Here is a 15,302-nt window from a genome sequence, read left to right on the forward strand (position 1 = left end):
TCTGAGGTCAGCCACAGATGCGTTGCATGCTCTGAAGACTAATTTGGGTAAGTATATGCCTATCACTTACCATTCAAACCAGAACACAGCAGCGCCGTTATTGGGCAGAAGTAGACGGCGGTGATGTCGCTGTCGAACCACAAAGGGCTCTACCGATACCTTCAATTTTAAATACATAATCATAATACATAATATATTGCAGGATACTACATAGAGCTGAATTCAATCAGACACAAACGACTAACATTCAGTTTTTTGCAGTATTTGCCAAGAAAAGTAACAGCTGTGATGAAGCCCATTCTAACTATACATCACATTTTAAAATCTATCAACCGTATTTTCCTACAGGCGATCGCATTTTTTTATTTTGATATTAACAGACTAAATTCTACTTCAATCCATATTATGTTTGAAAAACTCAGCAATCTACTCATAATGTCATAAAAATCCAAGAATATAATAATATAATTTAATACGAACCGTCTGGAAGCTTTCAAAGTGAGCATTAGGGGCAGTCAATTAGGGGTAGGCGTGTCTCCCGCTGGGAGGAGCCTCGTCGGCCACGCCCCGTGCTATCAAAACACTCCACCGCAATTATAGAGCTGACAGCTCAAAGCGAGGAGATATATCAGTTATATAGACAAGACAGGACGATAAGTGAGTTTATATAATACAGACATATAGTAGAGTATAGTAGCCAGCCGCTTTTCTTTCGAGAAAGACATGTGACGTTTTTTACATTTATTTGGATTATAATGTTTGATATAGGTACCTACCCACTTCAATACAAATACCTTTTATGTAATTTTTGGTAGAGTCGTGTAAATTAAGGTGAAATAATTTGCAAAATCAACTCAATTCTTCTGTACTCTGCTTTAATCAAGTGACCACTCTTGGTATCGCGGCAGATGAGTAACTGCATTGTAACCACCTAAAGGATTCAATACGCTAGTTTGAATTAAATCATCCACGGAAAAAGACGTATATATAAAAAGCTATTCGTACCGGTTAGTGGATAACTAGACACTTCTTAAAAGATAAAGCTTCTTAAAGTATTTATTTTACGTTATAGGTACATTATCGGAGACCTTCATAAGGTGGTGACGTGGGAGCGTGCAGGGAGCTGCAAAGAGGATTCTGGGATCTCCAACGGAACGCAAGTGGAGTTCTCTGAACACGTTGTCCCTTCAGGCCAAGGTGAGCTGGACGATCGCCACATCCTCTGGTGTTTACGACGGGTTGCGACGACACAGCAAACATATCGCCGTCCCTGCCGGGGTCGCTTTCTGGACGATTCGATCTTGTCATCCGCAACTCCGGAAGCCCTCTTTTAGTCGCCTGTTACGACATGCCGGGTATACCGTAGCTGTGATCTAGTCTCGGAACTACAGGGTCATTATCCAGACACCTAGGCAGATATGTTCTGGTATATACAGCTGAGTGTATCTAAGTGACAAGATATTATGTACAATATATGCAAGATTTTTTTAATAACATAAGAGTAGCAGACAAGTATGCCGTCCATCTGATGGTAAGTGGCTACTGCCGCCCCTGGACATCTGTAATTAATCCCAGATAAGATTAGATTCCTACTTGAGATCGTCCACGAATGCGTCGCTATACGTGAGGACTAAGCTGGAATGCCTCGGATAACTACCTACTTACCTATGTCTTCCTCACCACACCCTCCTAACCAGAACACGGCAGCTTTTAACACTGCTGTTATTAGGCAGAAATAGACGTGACGGTGGTGCCGTCTAAGTTGACGTCCACCACCTTCTGAGTATGAGCTTGGGTTGCTTAGGTACTCTACTAGGGTAATGTATAAATAAGGTTTTTAGGCGAAACGCATGTTGAAGTAGGTAGGTACATTTTGCGGAGCTCGTAGGTAGGTACACCAAAATTATGTTACAAAGTAAATGTTAAGACATAAATCGTAGGAAATTATCTCAAGTTTAATATTATTAACCGACTTCAAAAAAGGAAGTATTTCAATTCGACCGTATAGGTATATTTTTTTTTAGAAAATATTTTTGTCGCAAAATAAGTAAGAAAGGAGGTAAAGGGCGAGCGGCGAAGGCACGGGGTGGCAGAGTTGAACCAAATGACTGTACCTACTACCGACATAGACCTGAATGACGCTGATACATTGATTACAGTTTCCCCAAATTCTGGAATGCGGACCTTCAAAAGGTACCCGGTACTGTGAGAGCGACTCATAGTTATGTGGGTCTCTTACCACTCTAAAACTCCCCCGGTGGCCGTCCTCAGCGCTCCGTAGAGGACTCCAGGATCGCCAAAGGAACTCAACGGGAGTCCTCTTAGCGCGTTGCCCCTTCGGGCTCTGCCCAGATGAACATCGCCACACCGTCTGGTGTGCACGACAGTATGCGTCCTTCCCGGGGTCGCTGGCCGGGTGGTTCGAGGTCCCACTCTTGCCGTCCGCAACCCCGGAAGCCTCCTTTTAGTCGCCTCTTACGACATGCAACTACAGGGATCGGGGTCTAGGTACCCTATTCCTGTTATTAATTAACCAACCTATCCAATTTTGCCGACGGATACAAATGTGACAATTTCCAGCAGGCAGAAATTATTAAATTTCGGGTTTTGATACGTAAAATATTGGAAATTGCAACAATTATTAATAAAGGGCGTAAGGCGATCCTGACTGATACAGGCTACTCTGACATTTAAATCTTTTTAGATTCTTTTACGCGAGGTTTAAACTACGAGAGACTCATTTTTAACATCCTTTTATTAGCTTGGGTTGTATCTATGTATGTATGTAACAGAGTAACGGAATCTTTGAACCCGATTTCTATCCACTTTGAACGTTCAGTTTAATTCAAAATTTTGAAAAATTATCAAAAACCGTTGACAATACACGATTTTAATAATTTTGTACCATTGTCCTTATCAACATCCTCAGGATTAACGATTTTCGAGCGCCATAAAGAAAATTCATCGCAAAGTTACTAGATTGATTTTTATTTTTGAAAAATAATAATGTTATTTCCCTATAACTGAAATGTACTGAAACATATCTATAATGCCATCTTGTAGAATGTTTTCTAGTATTCCGTACTCAAAGGGAAAATGATACCCTCCGCTTTCTGTTCGTGAGTCACAGAGCTTTATCTCTTAAACTGTAATAGATACACACTTGATTTTTTACAGACGATGCATAATGATGGTCGCTATAACAACAAATACTAAAAATTAATAAAATAAGTATAGTTCAAAAAAACTAAAAAACACGCTTTTATGATAAAATCAACTAAAACATAAAGTGTGGTGTGCTTTTCGAAAACTGATAAATGGAGCACCCCACGTATTTTCACAATTATATTATTTACTGTTCCTTAATTGATTCATAGATTGAAAATTATTTTCTACTTTTTAGTTGATCATAAAAGCGTGTTTTTTAGTTTTTTGAACTATATTTATCAGGATTTTATTTGTCTTGTCAGATATTAGGTACCTATTCTACGGCCGGAAATTGAATAGAGAATGCAGATTGCGGATATTGGATACGGGCGGTATTGTCTCTGTACTCTGTGGAGCCGTCGGTGTTTTCTGTGCTATTAAAATTTTCCTTGCAAAATTCTACTTGTCGAGCATCATGATTTAAAATAAAACATCACGATTTACATGGCACTATCTAACACATTTATCTATGAGAAGATATCTTTTTGGTTTCGGGACGGAAATCTTAGTAAAGATACCCGACCATTTTAGAGGAAAGACCGAGTTATGGATAATATTTTTACTTACTAAAACCGGTGCTTCTCTGGCGTGGTACCTTTTGGTTCCCAAGGCCAATGGCCATGTTTAAAATCGGTTCAACAAACACAACTTGTGTCACAAAAAGTTTTCTTTTACACAGAGTCACAAATAAATAGGTAGGAAGGTACCCACACAATTAGGTACCTAATACCTGAATCTTTGTTGACCTACCTATATATACCTTTCAATTATCTCTTTCCTGTCTTTTAAGAAGCTATTAACTTTACCTACTTAACAGTAAGTGACATACCTACCCACTTATATTATGCGTCGGTAGTGGCAGTGGTAGTGTCGGTAGTCATACTGGTATTTTGTTTTCAAATAAATAAAATATTTAAATAGTCACTTAAATTGCATGATTTTCAAGTTACCTGTGTACCTATATTGTGTTTAAAGGTTATTTCCGAAGTGGGTTTTATCCGAACACAAAAAGTGGCACAAGATTAATACACTACAACTAGTTTTAAACATCATTGACTACAACAAGATTACCTTTTATTTAAAATAGGTACTTAATTGGCCAAGTGCGAGCCGAACTTGCATAATGACGGTTCCATACCACCTTATCTTTTATATATATATATATATATATATATATATATATATATATATATATATATATATATATATATATATATATATATATATATATATATATATATATTTCTTATGTGCGTGTGTATGTCACTGAACTCCTCATAAACGACTGGACTGATTTTGATGAAATTTGTTGTGTGTGTTCAAGGGGACTTGAGTGCGGTTTAGATTTACAATTTAGTCTGTGGGAAAAGGTTTTTTTAATTAATTTTTAAGTAGTTATAGAATCGAACTATGCATTTGATCAAGTGATGATCTTTAGCAAGGTTGTTGTCCAACAGCCCACGAGGGTTTGGGAGTTGGTAAGACCAATTTTCGACAGATAGCACCACTATCATTTCAATGCAGGTACAAGTTTTCCGTTTTATGTATGTCATATTATTTCTTTAAAATGCAGGCACCACTAGTAGGCACTATCTACAGGTTATAGTGGCCACCACATTCTGACAAATCAAGTCTCTATCTATTACGGTTCATGAGAGAAAACTTTGTGACAGACGGACATACGGACAGACAGCGGTGGCTTGGTTTTAATAATAGGGTTCTAGTAATGGGGTTCCGTTTTTACGCTTTGGCTACTGTAATATAAAAATATCTTTACGTTATTATTAAGGTGAAAAAAAAAACATTCTACTATTATGGATTTACGCCCGAACATTTTTGAACGTGTAGTAAAAATTTTGCGACTGCATCTGGTAACCCTAAGCATTTCATTGGTTGGTAACACGTAATGGATTTTTGCAAGCCAATCAAAAACTTCCAGGCATATAGTGTAAAAATGTCGTCGCAACTCTAATCAGATTTTTATAATTTTCCTTTCATCAGGCCAAACACGGGTGCACTCACAAACTAAAGTTATTTTGATTACGTTATTGCATCGCATTCATAAATAACATACAGGTATGATGAAAGATCTTGCTTTACAAATAAATACTTTCTCTTCCCGTGACAGATGATCTTTGGGCAATGTTTTTTTGCAATTGTAAATAATAACAAAGCCGTGGCAATCTACGCCAATAAGATAATTTTGTAGCACATATTTTTATTATTAGATGCCGTGATGACGTTCTAACTTGTTTCTTTGTGTGTGTTTTTTTTAAAGTATTACGTTTCAGTACTTGTTCAAAGAGGTTTGTAATGATTTTATTTGATTTCTTGGTATATTCAACCACTTAAAACTCTGATAATATTCTAATGACTTCATCGCCATTTACGACTAACTTTAAACAAGGAAAACTGCGATTAACGAAGTAAGGAAGACGTAGTATAATACCTTAATTGAGGAAAGTTTTGTAGCATCAGTGTTTTTATATAGATATGGGCGATGAGATGGACCCGTGTGAGTGCCTGTGGAACCACGAGCTGGCGATGCGGCGGCTGATCTCGCTGGTGAGTTGATACAGGCTGATATCTCTTGACCTTGTGTTCAGTTATCTAAGTTAGTCGCTGGAAATTTTAAATTTATACCTAAAATGTACTCTGAAAGAGTAATATTACTGATAAATGTGCATTGGAGCTGCATTGAATTTGATCCACCTCCTGAGTTGTGACGAAAGACTTGTTTTAATCATAATATGATGTCCCCACATAATCATGGTTGTCAGCATTTTTGTACTTATATCTTATTTCACTCCCACAACTAATTTCAAATGACTTACTCTGCTAAAGTACTTCAATGTCAACAAGTAATGTCTTCCCTAATAGCATGAATGAGTGCATTGTTTTGTAAATCAAATGTTACGAGAAATGACTAACGAGAATGGGCTAAAGTACTTTGCAGCTAAGTAATCTTAGAAAATTATTGAATAACATCATGTGGAATTATAATATATAAGTTTTTATGTGTTTGTTTATATATAGGTTTCACTTATTACTTAACTTTACCAATGAATTGTATGCCTATTTACTGCTTAAAAACTTAAATAATTTAACATCACATGCCAATGGTAATTTATTCTTAATAAAAAACCTAGTAGAACCAATCATAATATTTTTATACGGATAAAATTAAAATTCATTTATTATAAATGGCTAATGGATGAAATAATGAATTAATTTAAGTGGCCTATAATTTTAAAATAATTATAGTTCAAAAAACTAAAAAACACGCTTTTATGATAAAATCAACTAAAAAGTAGAAAATAATTTTCAATCTAAGAATCAATTAAGGAACAGTAAATAGTATAATTGTGGAAAAAGTGTGGGGTGCTCCATTTATCAGGTTCGAAAAGCACCCATAATTATTTATTAATTTTTAGTATTTCTCGTTATAGTGACCACCATTATTCATCGTTTGTAAAAAAATCAAGTGTCTATCTATTACGATTTAAGAGATAAAGCCCAACGACAGACGAACAGACCGCAGAGGGTTTCATTTTAACCTTTGAGTACGGAATCCTAAAAATCATTCTACAAGAGGGCATTATAGATATGTTTCAGAACATTTGAGTTATAGGGAAATAACATTATTATTTTCTAAACTAAAAATCACGATATAAAAGTTACGCCTATTGAAACTAAATAGTAATAATTATTTGCAATCTAAAGTTGCGATGAACTTTGCTGAAGGTGTTTGAAAAATCTCGCCTCGAAAATCGTTAATCCAGAGGATGTTGATAAGGACAACGGTACAAAACTATTAATTAATGTTTAAAATATTGAATTGTCATCGGTCCTTAATAAGTATGCCAAATTTCGAGTTAATCCGACGTTTTGAAGGGGGTTAAAATCATGTTGAAAGATTCCGTTACATACTAACATACCAACATACATACGTCTGAAGCTAATAAAAGCGTGTTAACAACTTCTATATTGTTGGATGTATACATTTTTTTCTTTAACATGCATTGCAAGAAATAAGTAATAGCTTTTACTAATCAGTTTTTTTTTTTTAAAACATAACTTTAAAAAATGTATGCATTCCACTCATGCATACATTTTTTAAGTCAAAAAGGGAAACTTGTTTATAATAATTGTTAATTATAAAGCAAGGAAAATGTAAGCCTGTAAGCAATAATACAATTTATACATAACAAACCAATTTATAACACTAACAAGTGCGTTACGAATACTGCCTCTTATCAGCGCTATTGTAATTATTTCAGGCTATAAGCATACCTACTGTATTGTATACATATTGTAAAATCTTGTTATGTACCCAACCATAAAAATTCTTTCTCTTTAGTCAATTTCACAGAACCAATTCAAGATTTTCTCTATTTAATTTTATTATGTTATTCATATATTGATGTGAATTATCTAATGCAGTGGGCGTGGCGACGCAAGGAGTATAAAAAATTCACATCATCTAATGTATAGTACATTTCAAAAAATTGAGTATCACAACAATGCTGATTTAACTACTTATATTTTTACCAATCTGTTAAAATCTTCTGTGGCACCATCTTTTATGAATTATTGTTATTACAATTAATATGATCATCATAGTTATGTTGGTATTGATGTCTCACATCGGCCACGCGTCTCGCGACAATTAAATTTTTATATAAACTTTATATTGTGATACTAAAAATTAAAGAAAACCCATATAACCCGTCTTAGTGTAAAGTTACGTAATTATAACATAAACAGGAAGGGTAGCAACAGTCAGCTATTATATTATAAGTTATATAATATTAAACAAATTGCTTACCTGCATGTAAATTAATTTTAATAAGTGACAATCTTTAAAATGAGATAATTGTGGATAACCTCGTGAACCATTATACTATCTTTATACCGCTTTAATTAACCTTGTTATGCTTGCAGTACAAAATTATTGTAATCTACAAAAAAAATTATATTCCAGGTAGTATACTATAATTTATTATAGTGAATAAAAGGAGGACTAAGTACCCTTTTTTCTGTATTTCACATGTCAAAGAGAGATGGTCTACATTACACGGACTTATATCGTAAACTAGATTTTGCCCGCGGCTTCGCCCGCGTTTAAAAGAAAATAATATAACATACTAACATACATAAAACCGAAAATTCGTACCTCCAACTTTGCTAAAGATCATCACTTGATGAAATGTATAGTTTACGATTCAATCCTTACTAATATCGATTAAAATAATTGATGTTTTGGGTCCAAAAGATCGATTCTCCGATTAATCGATCTAAGATCGCCATCCCTAGTTCCCGTGGGATTTTCGGGATAAAAACTATCCTATGTCCTTTCTCGGGTCTCAGACTATCTTTGTACAAAATTTCATTAAAATCGGTTCAGTGGTTTGGGTGTGAAGAAGAGACAACCAGACAGACAGACAGACAAAGTTACTTTCGGATTTATAATATTAGTAAGGAAGTAAGGATAACCAATGAAATATAAAATTCAAAATGGAAACATACTTTTAGATACATATGTTCTTAAAATTCCAACTTTGTACATCCAGTTACACTCCATATACATAATTATTTAGAATAAACAGGATGATAAATTCAATATGAGTATTGTTTTATGCTTATACTATAATACCTACATCAACGAATTATCGCCTCTGCTCGTTTTCGCGCCCACTACAATGTCGTAATCCAAACAATTCCATAACAACAACATGTATACAGCTAGAATTTATTAGTGTAGAATTCAAATTTAAGCTGACTAAGTAGCTTAAATTTAAATATGTGGTGTCTTGGTATTAAATTCTTTCATATTCAAAAATCTTTGTTCGAAAATACTTCGGTCCCAACGCAGTAGATATGAATGAATATTATAGATACAGTTCATGGAATGTGCTTACAATCTCAATCTTCCAGCAGCTATTTTTCGTCCCCATGTTAGTCATGTCAAAGAAAAATGATTGCCTTTTCCTTTTTTATGGTTTCTTCGTTTACGAATGAATGTTTTTCAGTGGATCTGTAATCTACCCGGTCATTAAAACTATAAATAAAACCCATATAGACTTCGTTTAAATGTCACGGAAACCATTAAATCATGTATTACTGGGAGACTTAACTATTCCAATTTCGATTAGGTAAATGTTCTCAGTAGGTAATAGAATTTATCAGACAGACTTTATCCTGATATGATTCATAAACGCTTTATGTCTCTATAAATATTTCATAATTGCATTAAAATGTAATTCTCGAATAGCTGCATTCTCGAATTAAATAAATTTTCATTTCAAATGTAATCTGAAGGTTTGAATAGTTAATGAGTAAGTATGTATAGTGCGCGTAAAACTGCTAGTCCGCTCTAAATATAGAAATGAATCGCGGCACCGTAGCAAATTGTATGACTACACCTGCTCGCAACAACTTCAGAGCGGACTAGCAGTTTGGCGCGGACTATACATGTAACCAGAATATGACAGTTTGGATTTTCCGCCACCCTATCATCAACAACCCAATACTGTCCCACTGCTGGGCACGGGTCTCCTCTCATAATGAGAAGGATTAGGCCATAGTCCACCGCGCTGGCCAAGTGCGTATTGGTAGACTTCACATACCTTTGAGATTATTTTTTTTATAAATCTCTCAAGTATGCAGCTTTCCTCACGATGTTTCCTTCACCGTTTAGCAAGTGATATTTTTTTTTCTAATACGCACATAACTTTGAAAAATCAGAGGTGCGTGCCTGAGATTGGAACCTCGGACCCCTCGATCGAGAGGCCGAGTTTCTTAACCACTAGGCTATCAGTGCTTTTTGCCAGCCTATAATAAAATCAAATACCAATATGTATTTTATCGTAAGCCTGTGAATATTCACATTTTTCACCACAATATACCTACCAAACCATGTATATCGCATTCACAGCTCCGTCAAGGTCAGTCTTACTGCACGGACACCGAATGCTTGGACGCGCTGCCGAGCCCCCAGTCCGCTGGGGGCAACTTCCTGCTGGTGTTCGCCATGATGGCGCTCGCTGTCGCCATGTACGTGTTGCGTCCGCGTCGTAACCAGATACAAGACGCTGTGAAGCCGATGCCCAACTCCCACGTAAGTTTTTTTTTAAAGTGTCCAATAAACAGGTCTGATAAAATACATTTTAATTTTACCTCAATCAAAGGCACAAACGGCTGGCATAATACATAGGTAGGTCATAATTAAACTTTATAATATTAATATAACTAAATATAATATGTATGACTATAAAGTTGTCATCCCCTACCTCAATTATTATAGAGAGGTCATTATTAATTATACGGGGCATTCCGGTATTTGCGGAAACATACTTGTTTCAAATTCTTACTTTAGTGCATAGGTACTGAAAAACTTGTCGAAAATTAATTGTTTAGTAACTTAGTAATATTTGACTTTACCATATCTTAAAATTGACAATGATTGCAAATTTTATTATACAAATCGCCTTTCTGCACTTTGAGAAAGACTGTTTAATGTATTAATTTTCTGTAAGAACAGAAACTACATTGTGTAATAAATTAATATTTCGTATTGAAGGACCGCGACGGTGCTCCCCCTACGCCGCCAAGAACATAACCTGACGATGAAAAGCTATGAACACTTTCGTCACGAACAGGGCATGCTAACTCGAATTCCAGTATGTATTATAGAATATTTAGTAAATCTGTATACTTTTAGACATTAACTCATGTATAGAAGTAAGATCTGTGTATAGAGGTTACTTTATCAAGAATCAATCAATAATTGTATAATTATAAATGGAAGTATGTCTCAAATACAAAGATACCTGTAATGTTTTAGCAAGCTTGACAATAGTTTGATATATGAATCATTCCATAACATGCAATGTTGCAATTACCTAAATCTAAAGTGTGATTATTTAAATACATGGTTCACATAGATATTGGTTACATTGGAGTAATAATTGATTTTATCATTGTTTATCTTCAATGCTTTTGCATGTAATCAATGTTGATTGACGGAAAGTTTTTAATGTATTTTTAAATTTGGTGCTAAGTATAACTTATTGGAGATTTTAAATAAATAAACCTATTTAAACCGTATTCAGTGCTTCCCTGACAATCAATACTTACTTATATTCGACGGTCGGTCGTCCTCATTATTTGGTTTAAGGTTGACAAAAACCAGAACTTTTGACCTTTAGGTCCTCGCAGCACTTAAAGCCTTTCCGTAACATCGACTGGTGCCTATAATACAATTATGTCTAACGCCTTTCGAGAGCATCGTATGGAATCTCTGCAAAAACTTTACTAACTTCAGTTGGTTCAGCTGGTTCTCCAACATAAGGTGGATAATATAGATGCTGGGAAACAGAATTGTCAGTGAAGTAATAGTCGACAATGTGGAACAGTTTAACGCACTAATTATATTGTTTAGCGTGACAATGTAACGATGAAGTGTTCATCTATACTGCGTATGTGGTTAGTGCGTTAATAAGCGCAACAGTGATAAATACGGACTTATTCAAGTAAATACTGTTGACATTATATTATTTTTTCTCTAGATCTTTTCTAGATTTTTTCTCACTTGATACAATACTTAAATGCATAAAAAGACAATGCTAATTACGATCTGACTCTTATGTTGCCTATGCAAAGATTAATGAAATTATTATCTTCATATATTTAACTACTTATTTTTTATAAACTAAGTTTCATTTTATTTTACTATTATAACAGCCGATTTATCTATTATTAAATCTATAAAATATTATTGTGTTTTTTGTTATAATATTTCCAATTTGAAAACGTGGCAGAAGCAATTCTGGCCTAGCTTGTGATATTCAGCTTAGAATAATTTTCTTTCGTTTTAGTGGGATGGGTTTTACTTTTTTTTCAATTATGTTTTAATATAATTTTGCTTCACCATTCACAATTTGTTATATTACGATTGTCGCTAATCGAGATTGTATTTTATGTGGAAGAATAAATTGTTAAGACTTACCGTAATGTTTTATTGTAATCCTAATTAGGAGCATATACATGTATGGACGTTGCCTATAGCTTTATTAAGGGGGTGTATAGCCGTGACGGAATTACATTTTGTTGACAAAATCAATGACTCGGAAGATTGTTATTTCATGTCCAATCCAATTTACCCAAAATTTCAATCCAATTTTAGGTAAATTGGATTATAAAAATCTGAAGTAGGAGCTTAATTAATCAAGAGCCGGAACTATAGTGGTAAACAAAAAAATTAGGCCACCCCTATTTTGCTGCATTTGTGTATTGTTAACAAGATAAGTCTACTTAATTAAAACGTTTTAGAATTACTAACAATAAGTAAACTATTCTGAAGCCATTCTTTAACACTACACGACAGCAGATTTAGTAGGTGGCCTAATTTTCTTGTCCACTAGTATAGAAAGGATGGCGTTATGAAGTTCTAGTGTAGTATGCGCTGTTCATAAATCGTTATCCAACCAATTACTCATGGCGGAATAAGTAGGTATACGAACAGATGCTGCATGATACGTGATTATATTCGTTATTATATAATCACTACTGCAAATGTCATGGATTCGCGGTAAATACAATGAATAAGGGTTCTTTGCAAGTACATACATACAGCGTAATACGCTAACAATACATTTATAATTTATGATAATAACAGTAAGCTCATTAAAAAAAAAGTCAATATACACACAGAAATCAAACAAAATGTAATAAAAAGACTTTTATATCAAATGAAATATACCTAGCTTTTCCTAGTAATTTATATTTTAATATGTATTCAATAACTTCTTTAACAGTATTTTTATAGTACTCTAAAATTAAAATGGATTAAAATCAACTTTATGATCAAGCTTTCTCGAACATAACTCTCTACTATGCAATTTCTAAGATTTGATACTTTGGTATTATCATAACTATACAATTGCTAGGGTGTGGAAATTTGTTGTACTTTAAACATTATGCACCTTCTATAAACCCAAAATACATAATTAAATACGGCCAGCTTGCTTCACTACCACATGGTAATGACAATTCGGCTAAAACACATATCCCAATAAATATAGAGGTCAGATGGGTCTGATGTTATTTTACAATATTTTTATAGACTCCACTTGGGTGTTATTGTTTTCAAAACGGGTCAAGTCTTTTTTTAATTATACAATCAGATAACGTAACAATATAGGTATTACGTTACCTAATAGTGTCGTTAAAAGGTTTAAACTCTGAGAAGTAATGATATATGGCAAACTAATCGAAAACACATTTTTTTTGTCAAATACACTTTTTTCATACATTCTCATATTAACCATTTTTAATTATTTTTGGCTAGCATGTTTTAGCCAACGCTCTTGCAATATATTTTAGTAATATATTTACTTCAATAACAAAATAATGTCATCCATTAAACGGATGAATAAGGCTCGTCCCTGTTCGGATCTTAGACCAAAATTACCTGGAATTGTCTAATCCTCCCTCCAGAGGTGGCTGCCTGAAGTGAAATCGTAGGTAAATTATATGGATCACTAATTTTTTATAAGTAATATTAAAGGATTATTACATACAGGCAGATATAGGAGCAGAAAATGTTTGATCAGCTATAGTAAGCATTATGGGAATTTATGCAGAAAAAAGACCATGCTACTGTTTTAAATACCCTGTGCTAAAGGCATTTTTTTGTGATGCATTTATTTTTGTACTTTATTTATATTATACAAAGTCAAAACAAACAGAACGGATCATCGAAAGGAATCGTCATTACACTGTAATGGAAATCTACCAAATCCAAATGGAGTAGCTACTTAATCCAAATGCAATATTGGAGTTTGAAAATGTTCAAATGCATTATTACGCCCAAAGAATTCACGCTTCACGGAAGTATACTTTTTATATGGAATACCCTTTGATTTATGTACCATACTTTAATGTTATGACTAGCTAGTATCCAAGACGTATGTTCAGAAGTCGTTTTTTTGGAAATTCTATATCCACTTATAAAGGCGGATGTTCAATTGACGTATTGGTGTTGCTGTACATACCTACATTTCGTAGAAATCACAGACCTTTTAGATATAGGTCTGTGGTAGAAATACATAAACTGTTTTTATTTTTCCAGTCCATTACTATACTGCTTCCCTAAAAATTACTTCACTCATAACATTTTAATCTGTTGCCTGTATAGGTAAGTACATAAATATTTTTGACTGCGAATTTGCCTTTATGTGTAAAAGGTAATAAATAAATACATACTTTACATAAAGCCCTATCTATAATGTCAAATACATACACATACATGCCAAGTGAAACGCCGCCATAAAATATGATACGATACATTATTGTAAAATTATTTTATCATTGAGTAGTTTATAACTTTATGTTTAAAATGATTATATAGTACCAATAATACCAGTATTTGTTTAACAGATCAACGATGCTGCTGTATTTTATTGAGCTCGGTCATCACCGAATAGTTTTAAAACCTTTTGATTTATATACAAAAAATATACAATTTTTGTATTTAAAAATGTCATAATTTAAAATATTTACAACCGTTGATGCAAAAACTTTAACATGGCAATAAAACAGGTAATTAAACCGTTAAATGGAGATCGAGGGATTCTCTTTTCTTTTTTTTCTATACAATCGTTTTTAAATATTGTTTTAAGGCGATACAAAAATACTCTTTATTGACACAGTACTTTATGTACGATGAAAAATGACACTATATGTATGAGATGAGACCACACGGCAGTGGCGGACTAAGGTCATCGGAATCCCGGGGCGGAAAGTTGAATGAAGGCCCCCAAAAGTGTAAAAAGTATTTGATTTTACAAAATGACAAATGAGTAATAGAATTATTCGCCTATGATTCGGTGACCTATTTTTTTCGCTGAAATGCGTATCACCATTTCATAGATTGTTTGGTTCTGACTACCTTTTTTTAGCAACTGTGTATGGAGGCTAGGAGGGATATCCAGGATAGGAGGCCCGGGGCGGACCGCCCCTTCTGCCCCCTTAAGCCGCTAGAGCCACACGGTCAAATCTTATACTATATTAATTACAAAGAAATGCATTCC

At 34.1% G+C, this 15,302-nt stretch overlaps 1 protein-coding gene across 2 annotated transcripts; it reads left to right on the top strand.

The window, feature by feature from the left end:
- Positions 1–5,115: 5,115 nt before the first annotated feature.
- LOC140753281 (small integral membrane protein 14) lies at positions 5,116–12,217 on the top strand. 2 transcript variants are annotated; one of them, XM_073087769.1, is made up of 4 exons: positions 5,116–5,283; positions 5,699–5,772; positions 10,145–10,327; positions 10,790–12,217. In XM_073087769.1, the coding sequence occupies exons 2-4, from the start codon at positions 5,701–5,703 to the stop codon at positions 10,826–10,828; spliced, it is 294 nt and encodes a 97-aa protein (XP_072943870.1). In that variant the 5' UTR covers positions 5,116–5,283; positions 5,699–5,700; the 3' UTR covers positions 10,829–12,217. The 2 variants fall into 2 exon arrangements, with proteins under 2 accessions (XP_072943870.1, XP_072943871.1); XM_073087770.1 differs by lacking the exon at positions 5,116–5,283 and adding an exon at positions 5,356–5,513.
- Positions 12,218–15,302: the final 3,085 nt, after the last annotated feature.

The sequence above is a fragment of the Epargyreus clarus genome, unplaced genomic scaffold, assembly GCF_041222505.1.
Source record: "Epargyreus clarus isolate Ecla_fem2 unplaced genomic scaffold, WU_Ecla_fem_2.2 ptg000026l, whole genome shotgun sequence".
Lineage (NCBI taxonomy): Eukaryota > Metazoa > Arthropoda > Insecta > Lepidoptera > Hesperiidae > Epargyreus > Epargyreus clarus.